The 12,275-nt window shown below is 41.4% G+C and overlaps 1 protein-coding gene across 2 annotated transcripts; it reads left to right on the top strand.

Moving 5' to 3' along the window:
• Nucleotides 1-2,326: 2,326 nt before the first annotated feature.
• LOC132985172 (armadillo-like helical domain-containing protein 4) lies at nucleotides 2,327-11,687 on the top strand. 2 transcript variants are annotated; one of them, XM_061052400.1, is made up of 8 exons: nucleotides 2,327-2,538; nucleotides 3,614-4,440; nucleotides 7,759-8,133; nucleotides 9,444-9,593; nucleotides 9,692-9,850; nucleotides 10,018-10,049; nucleotides 10,841-10,990; nucleotides 11,089-11,687. In XM_061052400.1, the coding sequence occupies exons 2-8, from the start codon at nucleotides 3,636-3,638 to the stop codon at nucleotides 11,161-11,163; spliced, it is 1,746 nt and encodes a 581-aa protein (XP_060908383.1). In that variant the 5' UTR covers nucleotides 2,327-2,538; nucleotides 3,614-3,635; the 3' UTR covers nucleotides 11,164-11,687. The 2 variants fall into 2 exon arrangements, with proteins under 2 accessions (XP_060908383.1, XP_060908382.1); XM_061052399.1 differs by having other exon boundaries at nucleotides 2,328-2,538; nucleotides 3,617-4,440.
• Nucleotides 11,688-12,275: the final 588 nt, after the last annotated feature.

Below are 12,275 nucleotides of genomic sequence, written 5' to 3'. Positions count from 1 at the left end.
CCATTAAAGCAGATGAACTCTAACAGCTGCTCTCCCACATGTTTATTCAGAAAGGTGTCATATGTATACTTAAAGGGCTTTCATTTGATCAAATTAAGCTTTCAAAGTTATTTATCAGTGTTGTTGTGTAAATGGAGTTTTGCCTGTTATGAGGTTAACAGTTAAGAGATTTACTTAAGAAACTGTTCTTTGTTATGCATTTATTTTGTCTTTTGTACTGCTTTGGGTTGGCTACTTTTTTTGTTTTTATTGCTGATTTATTTTTGCTATGATTTTTATTCTGAAAGTTACGTCTGTTTATTTGGCTGCAAGGGATTCTTATGTAGTGAATGTTTGCCTTACTGTTTGTAACTTTCAATTAACTACAATGCATTTATTTGAAAGTTTTTGCTAACAACAAACACGGATGGCTTTGTTGTAGTCTTTTATTGCTTCTATGAGTATATTTTTTATCAATTTCTATTTTTGTTTTTCGCCATCTGCGTTCAGCAATTCTGCAGTCTCTCTTAAGTGCATTGGTCGCATTGTTTTTCCATGGAACAACCTTTTTTGTATTTACTGTCTTTGTTGTGATTGGAGCGCAGGTATCAAGCACTGTCCTCAGTTTATAATTAAAATCGGTAACAAGTTGTTCACAGGATGATGGTAAGGTGGTATTTATGTAAGCTGTAAGATGTGATGTAAGAGTTGTGGCTACTTCTGGGGTAATGTGCCGTTTGTTAACTGTACGTTCTATTGCACCTGGAGGAGAGTGATCAAAACTGTTAAAAAACACACAATGATGGTCAGACAGAGCTAGGTCAGTGATGGATGAAACATTAATGTTTAGGCCATATGATATAATTAGATCGAGGGTGTGTCCATGTTTGTGAGTCGGTGTATTGACATGCTGTTTAAAACCCATACATTCTAATAACTCTAAGAACTCTTTGGCTCTGGTATCTGCCAGACTGTCAACATTAAAGTCACCAATTAAAATACAAGCATCATAACTTGTGTGAACGACAGATAAAAGATCAGAGAACTCTGTTAAGAAAGAGGAGAAAACTAAGTTGGGGGCTCTGTATACTGTCACTGCCAGAATATGTGGCTTACATTTTAAAAGTGTTGCATTGTATTCAAAGGAACAAAATTCTCCAAAATCTATGTCCCTACTTTTCAGTGCCTCTTTACAGATAGCAGCTGTTCCACCACCTCTCTTTCACCTCTCTGCAGGAAAAAGAAAAGGTGTAGCTGGGTGGACAAGCCTCTAGGAGTGTGGCAGGTTCATCTGTGCCCAGCCAGGTTTCGGTCAGGAAAATTCAATCCAGGTTTTGATCACTAATGAGGTCGTTAATAATAAATGATTTGTTTGATAATGCCCTTACATTTAAAAGAGCCATTTTAATTTCTGTACATTTATTTGCGGACATGTTTATGGGAACTTTTACCACATTATTGAAGTTTGGACCCTTTGTAGTTCTATTGAAGAAGTGACGGGTGGAGATGATGGTTTTAATAAAATCAGGAGCGGTAGAAGGGGTAGGAGGTCATGGAGAGAGAAGAAGTTAACAATTATATTCTGTGCTTATCATAGCCTATTGAAATCTTTAGGAGACCGGGAGGACCTGTATCAGCGAAGAGCTGTTACAGGACAAAGAGATATTAAAAACTTGCAAGAAAATTCAAGTCATGATAAATAAGTAAGCATTGTATAATTATATATATGCTAGAATGCACAAATCCATACACAAATATCCATGTAAGTATCCATGAGTGTCCACATAAACACATACAAATGCTGATCAATACACCCAATATGTAATCATACATACATACATGCGTGCATACATGCATAGCTAGGCCCTATACATGATCTACATGACCCTGATCTGTTGAATATAAACTTCAGCAAATAATTTCGATACATTTGCATCTGAATAGTCCTATAAGATAGTTGTATGTTGGAACCTGGTAATACAATGGCTCAGATCAGAGACCTACAAAACTCAGATTTCAAGAAAAACAAAAAATGTATTAGGATATAGCACAACAGCCTACAGTAACTGGACCTCTCAGTACAAAGCAGTAAGCCAATCAATCAGAAAAACATTTGAAAAGTTGCCATATTCTCCTCCGCTCTGTGAGCAGCACGTGACCTCTAACTTGAGGTCAAGGCGCTGTCCTTTCAGCACCACTGGGCGCCTCGTATGACCCATGAGAAAAGACAGCTGACATTAAAATGTAAAAAAAAAAAAAAGTTAGCATAGAAGTGAACAAGGAATAAATGCACTTGACGCAAAGGCAATTCTTATACAGAAGGTGTCAATGCCGTCCGTTGAAAGAATAATCAATCGTGCGGATGTAAAACATTTGGCGACAGCTGTTGAGAAGCAGGCGGACGTACGTAGAGAAGACGGAGACTTTGAGTCTGTGACGCTGAGCTGCACAACAACAAGCCTCTCCTTCAGCCTGCTGAACACACGAGACTCCCCGAAATCTGTGGCGAGCTGCAGCCCTGCGACTACAGGCGCGAGGATCCGTCATGAAGTGTGGACGGTAAAGAGAGTTTTTATTTGAAGCCTTTCATCACTTTGTTTATATTGATCAAATGCAAGTGCTGTAAAAATGCATTGAGGGGCTGCATTAAGACTGCCAGTGCTGTAATTGTGTGAGATGTGTTACATGACCGCAGTGTGTTTACAGTTTTAGACTGCACGAGTAGCCTATACCGTGTGAGTGCGTGGACTGTATTGTATTATTCTAGGGGAGGCACGCAGGGAAGAAAGAGAGGTAGAATTGTGACATTGTTGGACTGAGCATCATGAGGGATGAGTCCTCTCTGAGACGTTTCTCTGACTCAGGCAACATGATAGGGTGTCACCCTTTCAACGGCACGTCAGTTTTTCTTCTTCTTCTTCTTCTTTTGCCAGATAACATATTGATTGTTTGCTGATGACTGCTGTAACATCATGTGAAGCAACACATGCGCCATGAACACCTGTTTGTTTTTCAATCCATTTAGGGCAAATGCAAAATTTGCATACCCTGTTTAAATATGGCCCTATGAGCAGTAGAGATGCAGGTTTGTGCAATGTGAAAATGTGAAAATTCATGGACCCTTCTGTAGAGGCTCCTGGAGGATAGAAAAGCTGGTGCTATTTATAGGTGAAGTGCGGAGGGGTGCTAAGGATTGCTGTGTCAGATTCCACTCTCTTCTCCTCTCTCTTTTTCGCACTCCCCCTCTGTGTGTGTGTGTGTGTGTGTGTGTGTGTGTGTGTGTGTGTGTGTGTATGTGTACCCAGCATTTCCCTCTATTTATACAAAAAGAACTGAAGAGCCTGAGATGAAAAGGAATTTCATCCAAATTATTCAAAACGGTGCAAATGCAGCATCAAAGTGGAGGCAGGCAGAGCTCCGCAGCTAATCCTGTTCTCTGTGGTTATCACTGCCTATATGAAGTTCTTACTTTGGGTTCTGGTCCTTAATCTGCAGTTGCACTTGTTTTTTTTTTTTAAAGTGCCATGTCACCTATCATCCCTCTTCTGCCTCTGATTTGTCCCTCTTACATTTATCCTTGGTACCAAGGTTGCTATCTACGCCTATAAGCTCTTTCCTTTGTGTCCACTCTCAGCAGGCATTGAGACAAAACAAAGATGCTGATGTCTGGGACGCTCCCCCGCCTCCTCCTGGCCGGGACCTGTCTCTGTATCTATGGAAATCCTGTCCACGTCTCAGACCTGCTCCCCACACAGGACGGAGTAACAACTGTTAGGTCAACACAAACCCCAGATGTAGAGTCTGAACCCACAGGTACCGAGCATGTGACTGGACTGATGTTGGATGTAGGTGCAGGAGGAGGGGCTGGCCCGCATGGAGCACCTGAGGAAGCAGCCCAATTGATGCAGACAGAAAACAGGGGCGGCCTCGATGGAAGATCTGGGCCAAGGGAGGCTGGAATAGAAGCACAAATGAGCCAAATGAGCAAGGAAAAGAAGGTCGGGAGCACATCTGAGATGGGAGACACTTTCAGACAGTCAGAAAGAGCTTCAGTGCTGCCTGTTGAGGAGGATATTGCCAGCACCAAAGATCCAACAGGTGGGAGGAAGCAGTTGGACTTTTTATTAGATTCCTCTACAGCCAGGGGGAGCAAAGACCAACGTGTTGAGGACCTAACAAACCAACCAGCATACGTTTATTCTGTCCAGTATAAAAACCCAGAAACAGGCCTTCCATCCTCTACAGAACCTCCAAATCCTGGAGCAACCATCCAGAAACTGACCTCCTACAGTCCCATCTTTTTCTCCCCTCAGACCTACACACCTTTGTCCCTTTGGGGTCAAGATGGAGCTACAACATCCTCTCTCCAAGACCCCCTTTTACCTGAAATCGGACCAAACCTGATGCCAAAAGAGGATGGACCAGAAAGCCTGTGGACGGAGGCTGCAAGGTCTGCTGGAGGTTAGTCAGAAAAATAATGGAACGTTGAGTTAAAAAAAAATGGACATACCGGTATATGCTTTTTTTTGGTGGTTAAACTTTCCACATATTTGTTTTTGGCATGAGTTAAAATATCCAATTTTTATAAACACAAAACCCATCTTTTGTGGTGTATGGTAATGTTCTGAAGTCATTGTCACCCTATGAGAATTCTCCCAACATGGAGCTTTATTCTCCGTCTTGCTGGAGTTTTCAGGGTTTCAGGAGGCGTCGTTAAAGAGCGGGGCGGAAATGAAAGCGTCAAGTCTTGTGGCAGAGTTGGCCTTTGATGATTGGCAAAGAAAGGAGCCCGCTTTTCCACGCTTCACTTTGAACCCCAGCTGGGACCCATGGCAGTCTAATTACTTTCTATTCTTGACTCCAGCTTGCAAAAATAAGAACAGACGCACACTCACAACTAGCAGGGAATGTCTGGTAGCATGGTGTGTTATTTAAGTCTTTGGAGGATTCAGGCCCTTCTTCTCTTTCCCTATATACCCCCTTCTCCCTCTAAACCTTGTCTTTTTCTTCCTACACTATTGAAAAGACTCAGGCAGGTTATTATTCAGAGTGGCAGAGGAGGAAAATGGATTAAAAGAGTCTGTCTGAGCCAATATGTGTTCCTGACGTCCATTTGGGGCTCGTGTTTGATGAAGCTTCCTCCCGACAGAACAGAGTCTGACAGAAAAACCCAACTCCCAAAACAGCGTTATGTAAAAGCATTGCGCTCTTTATAAGTATCTCCCAGCCTGCTTTAGAAATGTTTTGGACTAAAGGAGATGCCTGGGACCTTTGCACAGTGACAGTTTTTCCTCTGTGGGAGCCCCTTATCTAGAAAGAACACTGCTTTCACACACTCATCCTTTCATTGTGTCATAGCCGCTCTGAAAGGGTGCAAGTGCTGTTAATGAAGGAAAACCGCATGGTACCTGCATCAAAATGCTGCGATTCTCACAGATTATTCAGTGCTATATGCTGAATACAGCTAAAAGAAAACATGCATTTTTCATTTAAGCTGAGTTATGTGGGAAGAAAATGGGAGACTCTCCTCTTTTCCTTGTTCATTTGTCCCAGTTTTTTTCACAATGTGTTATGCAGACAGGAAGGTAGGACTCAAGCGCAGATACTCACACACAAAGCACTTAATCGTCACATAACACTAATTCAGTGAAACTTCAAGGATATCAATCTGTCCATTGAGGAAGTACAAAAGATTGTGCAAATAAAACTGACAACAGGTGCAAATGAGCCACGAAAGCAAGAAAACTCCCAAAAAGGGAATGGTTATGCAAGTAGTGGCCACCGACAGTTTTTCTCACCTCATCCTTACTGACTGATTCATCTCTAGTTTTGTGTTCTGCTAGTGTTCTTGTCACTACTGATAGCATGAGCCCAGTCAGGTTACAGAGTTAGTCCAGCTTCTCCACAATGGCTCATCAATAATGTGCAGTCACATGATGGTTTGCCCTTGTCACACATCACAGTCTCAAGAGCGTGGAAGAGATACACAGAGACCTACAGTTACACGTGGAGAGCTGGACAGGGCTGTAGAAGTGTGGCAACCCTTTGAGCAAGGAGGAACAGACTCGCCCTGCCGGAGCCATACAAAACAACCTCCAGCAGGCTACTGGTGTGTATCTTTCTGTCAGTCAGAAAAAGACTCCATGAGGGCCTGCTGTCTTCTAGTGGGACCTGTTCTCACAGCTCAGCACCGTGCAGCTCGATCACCAGAATTGGCAGGTCCACCATTGGAGCCCTGTTCTCTTCAGAGATGAGAGCAGGTTCACACTGAGCACATGTGACAGGCGTAATGGAGTCCAGTCGTGGTACCATCTGCTCTCACCTGTGACGAGAATGGGGCGCCATTGGCGGACCTGCCTACTCTGGTGTTCTCAATGAAAAGTTGACTATATTCACACAGAAGCCGTTTTCCTCTGACATCATGATCAAGTTGTGAAGCTGAAATGCAGTTATAATGTCGTACTGCTTCCTGTATTCCTGTTTGTAAGGAAATAGGAAATTTGATAAATCATTATCATTTCACCTCTTAATGATCAAAAACTAAAACGACAATAAACTGTAAAAACTGCAGGAAAGTGTCAATTTTATAATTTTATAGCTGCAGTCATACACAATCCAAGCTAATGTAAATGAGAGCAAGAATGCTTGAAATGCTAATTGGCTATTTAGATATCAAATATATATATTTTTTTACATTAAATATGGCAGAATGTCCCACTGTACTGTTACCTTTTCTGTTTGAAATGGATTTAACCAGGAGAACCTCATTGGGATCAAGAATCTCATTTGGAAGAGTGTCCTGACCAAGAGGGGCGACAGCACCATAAACAAGTCACAGACATAAAGCATAGATCAACATGTTTTCAGTCACAGAGCAGAAAAGTAATATTCAGAGCATCTACAACCTGAAGCGTCTTTCTCCAACACCTTCAGTCTACTTTTAAAAAGATTTAAAGAGATCAGCTCCCCGAGACACAGATCATCCTGCAGGAGATTCAAGGCCCCTAGGAGCAGTGTACCTGAAACTCATTTTCCCCATTTCAAGAAGCACTTTGGGAACAGATACCAGCAATCCGTTTTGTGACTGCGTTACAGAGCGAAGACTGTGGCTTCCATCACTTTTCACATGAATACAATTACACAAGTATGAGGGAAGCAGGTGAAGTACAGCCTTATAAATAAGGACATGCCAGTGATTTTGTCTACGCATAGACAATGCAGGCCATGCGACTCGATCATACAATGTACAATGATAAGTCAGGGCCTTGAGATTTGTTATGAATCCAAACCCACCATGATATACAGTGTCCAACGATTTTAGGCACTGAGAAGATGCATGCACAAATAGCCCATCATCTTAATTGGGGCATGAAAGTAGCAGCAACAAGTTGTTGTTTTTTTGCAGTAAAAGAAAAACAAGATTTGTTTCTAAAAAAAAAAACAGCTGAAACTTAAGCTTCTTTACACGTTGCTGAATATGATGCTTAAAAGACAAAGAATCATCGATTGCGAGGTATTTATAAGACGACCAACAAATGTAGGTTATAAGATTTAAATTTCTCCACTTTGTTGAGTTACTTTTTAGAATAAAAAAATCCACACAGGACTATAACATAGTTTAGATACTTTAATGTTAAAGTAGATATGATCAGTGGAGATAGGGCCACCTCCAGTCAGAAAACATTTTGATCCATCCTTGACTTTAGTGGTTGAATACCATTCTTTACTGTATAGCCTGACACCCCCCTCCTGTCTGTTTTCATGTTGACACTGTCACAGTGGACACGGTGGTCCCGCTGTCTCTGGATGAAGCCACAGAGGGCACCATGTCATCAGAAGCCCTCCCTCTCATCTTTGAGCCTTTTGAAGATGTCCCATCCGAAGGGGTACTGGCAGCAGAAGCAGCACCGGCAGTGCCAGACATTGCTCAGCCTCCTGCTGCCATGGCAACCGCAGGAATGGACGTGGACCCGCAGCTGGTCACCATGGAGACAGACAGCAACGGTCCCTCACTGGCCCCTCCTCTTCTGACGCCAGACTGGACATCACCCTGGCAGACGTCTGGTGCTGAGCTGCTGGAGCCAATCAGCTCTTCAGGACCGTCTGTTTCACAGCGACAAGCAGGAAGTGAGCTGCAGGATCACATGGAGAGAGGTGAGAGAGGAGACGTGGCAGGAGAAAGATTAATGAGTAAATCTTAGTGTCAACATAATGCTTCATGCAACATTTTGTGTTCACTTAGCAGACACTTTTATCCATAGGGACAGACATCAGAGAGTGATGACAGGCAGGGCACAGAGGCAAAGCACTTCTTTTTCTTTTTTTAATTTAAACTTAATATATCGTCATCAACAACAACATCAACACATGTTGTTGAGAGTTCTAATCAGCATCAAAACCATCCTAAATATTGTCATTATCAAACAAAACCCTTATCATTATCATCACCTATGTATTTAGTGCATAGGTGTTCATGAAAGGGCTGGTTCTTTAGCTAGTTAGTTATAATATTTTATCTCACTGGGCATGCTTGAATTTGGATGAATGTCACTTCAGCTGTACATGTATAGGAGGCCTACTTGTTTGAACATACATTAAACTTAATCAATCATTTTTTATTTAAATAGCTCTAAATCACAACCAAAGTTATCTCAGGACACTTTACAAAACGAGCAGGTCTAGATCCTACTCTTTCTTATGCCTAAAACAAATCAACCATGAGCAATGACTTGGCTCTAACATGTGACAGGAAAAAACATAAAAACATACTTTTAACAGGCAGAAAGCTTGGACAAAACTGGGCTCATGTTGATCAGCTATATCTGCCACAATTAGAAGTGCTGGGACAGTGGTATAGAGGGAGATGCAGGAGGAGAGAGAAGGATTGAGACAACAAAAAAATAGCTACCACGACACAGATAACACAGAGTTATTCCTACAATGACAATAATAGTATAAATGTGTGTGTAATTCTCATGGTTGGATATGGAAAAACATCGTGGACTAATGAGGGTATCGTTCAAAAGCAAAGATTGGAACTTAAAAAGCAGCCAAACTGAAATAAAGGTTGAATTTACAACTTAACCTCCAATGGTGATGTTGCTTGGTGTATGACTTTTTAATATTAAATTAATTGAACCATTTCAGCTGTTTATAGCCCCAGAAAAACTTCAATTCATTATCCCATTTCGTACTTATGCCTGAATAAGTCCACAAATTGATCCTGTAGATCATCTATTGTGTCCTATTTTTTAGATCTGGATTAATTACTTTTCATAAGCTTTATTTTCTCATGGCTTGAATATTAAGAAGATGTAACATATTTGCAGTAATTTTCACACTATAACTATGTAGCTTGTACTCAGAGACTCTGCCTCCCACACATAAACAGTGTGGTGTGGAGCTGTCAGTTATACAATGTGTGTTCTCCTGATTTCTTCTTGTGCTTTGTTTGAAACATGTAGGAACTGTGAGGACACCCGACCTCGAAGATAAGTTGCCTACCACTGGCCCCACCTTATCTTCCTTCCCGCATGCTATGACAACTGTAACCATGGCAACCCATCAGCTGGCACACAAATCTAGATCGGGGTTAGAGGAGATGGAGTCTGATGGTAAGACGACTTTTATCGACCCCTGTAAGTCGATCTCATTTGAATCATAATCTTTTCTGAGCTCCTGAGGAGAACATTTTGAATCTTTCCCCCTTTAGAAGAGCAGGACGATGATGAGGATGACGAGAACTCAGAGGAGTCAGTGGAGGAAGAAAGTGAAGAGGACCTCACAGAAACTCCTAAAATGTTCTCCACGCCACCTCCATACAGCCTCATTCCTCCACCTCCTGTGTGGGTTCAACGCAACCAGGGGCTGAGTATGACGCCGTGTTTTCTAAAACATACCTGTTTTATCCTAAGAGTTTAACTAAATAAAACTCACAACTTCTCTTGAGCCAATATAAAAGCAAACTTACATTTAAACTACTAAGAGTAAATGTAAAAAATCTTCAGGATGTTTTAATCTGTGACTCTTTTCTTCCAGTGCGGAGCTGGCTAGAGCTGATTAGAGAAAAGGTAAGACTGCCCTCTGCTGTCCTGGAAACGTCTGTTGTTCATCAAGAAATGTCCCTTAACTTCAGTCCTTACTTAGTAAACTCAAGCATACAGCTGGCCATATTGTCTGTTTGTGTTGTTGTCAGCCATTCTCATGTAAAGACCAACACCAATAATTGATTGATCTCATCACCAGGACAATAATACTTATTTCCATCAGAGGTGGCTAAGCACAGACATTATTACTCAATGAAAAGTACAAAGACCAGATTAAGATAGACTCTGTTAGAGGAGAAGAAAAGGTTGTAATCAGTCTCATTGTTGGGAAAGTGGCACCAAATGAGGTGAAATATAAAATAACTGAAAACTCTCCTCTGATTGAGTGAAGCTAAATGAATGGGTCTGTTTTCAAAGTGTGAAGAGAATGGGTGTGTAAATATGTCCATGAACCCCTGTTTGAGAAACGTTTGCTAAAAAGCTAGAGTCAAGCTGCTTCAGGGAAATGGCCAAATTGCTTATAATGAAAGCAAAGAAATATTAACAACTCACCTGCTTTTAAATATAAAGACTGGTTGGGATTCAATGACAGGTGAGGGAAGTTGGAAAGTAGCAAGACAAGAATGTATTCATTCAATTGGGTTAGTTATTAATAAGAAATACTTGGCTGTGTTTTGCTGATAAAAGTAATCTTCTGAAATGCAGGCAAATACACCACTACTGTTTCGGGATCATTTTAGGAAAAGAAAGGAAATTGGTTTACCTGGTTTGGGCATGTTTGTGACTCAACACTTCTGCATCTCCACTCTTTGCAGGCAGGTTATGTGTCTGGGATGTTGGCCCCTGTGGGCATTGGCATCACTGGAGCCCTGCTTATTGTTGGAGCGCTCTACAGCATCAGGATGATTCACCGTAAGAGGAGGAACAGCTTTAAACACCAGAGGAGGAAGGTCAGGCAGCAAGAGGTCAGTACCCTACCCTTATTAATCATTTTTAATCTCCAGTTTCACTTGTTGAAAATTTAATATCCTGGATTAAGTATTAAGGTTATTTTCCTCTCCAGCAACCTCGGGAGCCTGGGACCAGCGGTCAGGACCAGGCCATGCTGCTGGCCGACAGCTCCGAGGACGAGTTCTGACGAGATCCTTTTGGGCTCCTTTTGTTAGTGACCAATGGCTGATGCTCCTGTAAAGGAGGCCTGTCGACCATCCCCATTGCTATGACTACCACATCTCCAATCACCGGAGGCTGTTTCATTATGACTCATCTGATCCTCACCGTGTGACTGAGTATAGGACACAGTTTGCACAGGCTGCACAAAGGTCAGCTTTGTATTCCCCCTTTTCTAAAAGTACCGATGTGAGCACTTTCCTGAATGTTGTCAGGTGATGTTGACTTTAATGGTTGGGCAGGGCTGGTGTGATGCACTTTGACATTCAAAATAATGTTGCTGCTGGTAAAATAAAAAAAACATTGCTAGTTATTTAAAGTTTTGTCTTTGTGGAGTTGAGGGGGAAAAGCGTGGACAAGCTGGTTTTCTGTCAAGTAATATAAAGGGCTGTAGAGGAATTACATTACATAAACATTATGTGAATACATGTGCTGTTAATGTAGCTGACTTGAGGTCAGTCATGTTAATGTAAATAAAGTTTAAGTTCTTAATACTCGTCTGCTCTATTTTAAAGGAATTGCTTCACATTTTGGGAAATATGCTCATTCACTCCCTTGCAGAGAAGAAGATCTGTTAGCTGCTGCAGCTAACAATGAGCTTAGCCAATAGTTAAAATTATAAGATCTGTTGGCTTGAGATATTAAATACAGTAAGAATCAGAACAGGAGTAACTGTAACAGGGAGCTTGCACGGTCAAAAAAAAAAGATAATATTTTTGCAAGAATTAGCTTAAAAGAAAGCAGGGAGGAACAATCAGCTGGAGCTAGCAATCAAGTTAAGCTAGCACTCAAGCTAAGCAATTAGCTTAGTTTTGAATGTGGACTTTTGGCGAAAGAGCTACCCAGTCTAAAAGTAACAAAACCTGCCTTAAAGCAGCTGTTTTAAACAAAAAAGTTTGTTTAAAACACTTGCAGAGCAGTGAGTCTCTACATGGTTACTGAACAGCAGATGGCTAAAAAAACATGTTATTAAGTAAGTAAGTAATAAGTAAGCTTCAGATGTGCTTACTGACTGAATTTGATACATTTTGATAAAAAGGCTAGCTGTTAACTAGTGTCCTGTCTGAGTGCTAAGCTATG

Source organism: Labrus mixtus, chromosome 12, assembly GCF_963584025.1.
Source record: "Labrus mixtus chromosome 12, fLabMix1.1, whole genome shotgun sequence".
Lineage (NCBI taxonomy): Eukaryota > Metazoa > Chordata > Actinopteri > Labriformes > Labridae > Labrus > Labrus mixtus.
This window is presented reverse-complemented; position numbering and strand designations above follow the sequence as displayed.

Bases quoted from the DNA above. Each gene is read 5' to 3' on its own strand.
- LOC132985172 (XM_061052400.1), top strand. From the start codon at position 3,636: ATGCTGATGTCTGGGACGCTCCCCCGCCTCCTCCTGGCCGGGACCTGT. The intron at 9,594-9,691 runs GTAAGACGACTT...TTCCCCCTTTAG, and splicing joins AGAGGAGATGGAGTCTGATG to AAGAGCAGGACGATGATGAG. The intron at 10,991-11,088 runs GTCAGTACCCTA...TTTCCTCTCCAG, and splicing joins GGAAGGTCAGGCAGCAAGAG to CAACCTCGGGAGCCTGGGAC.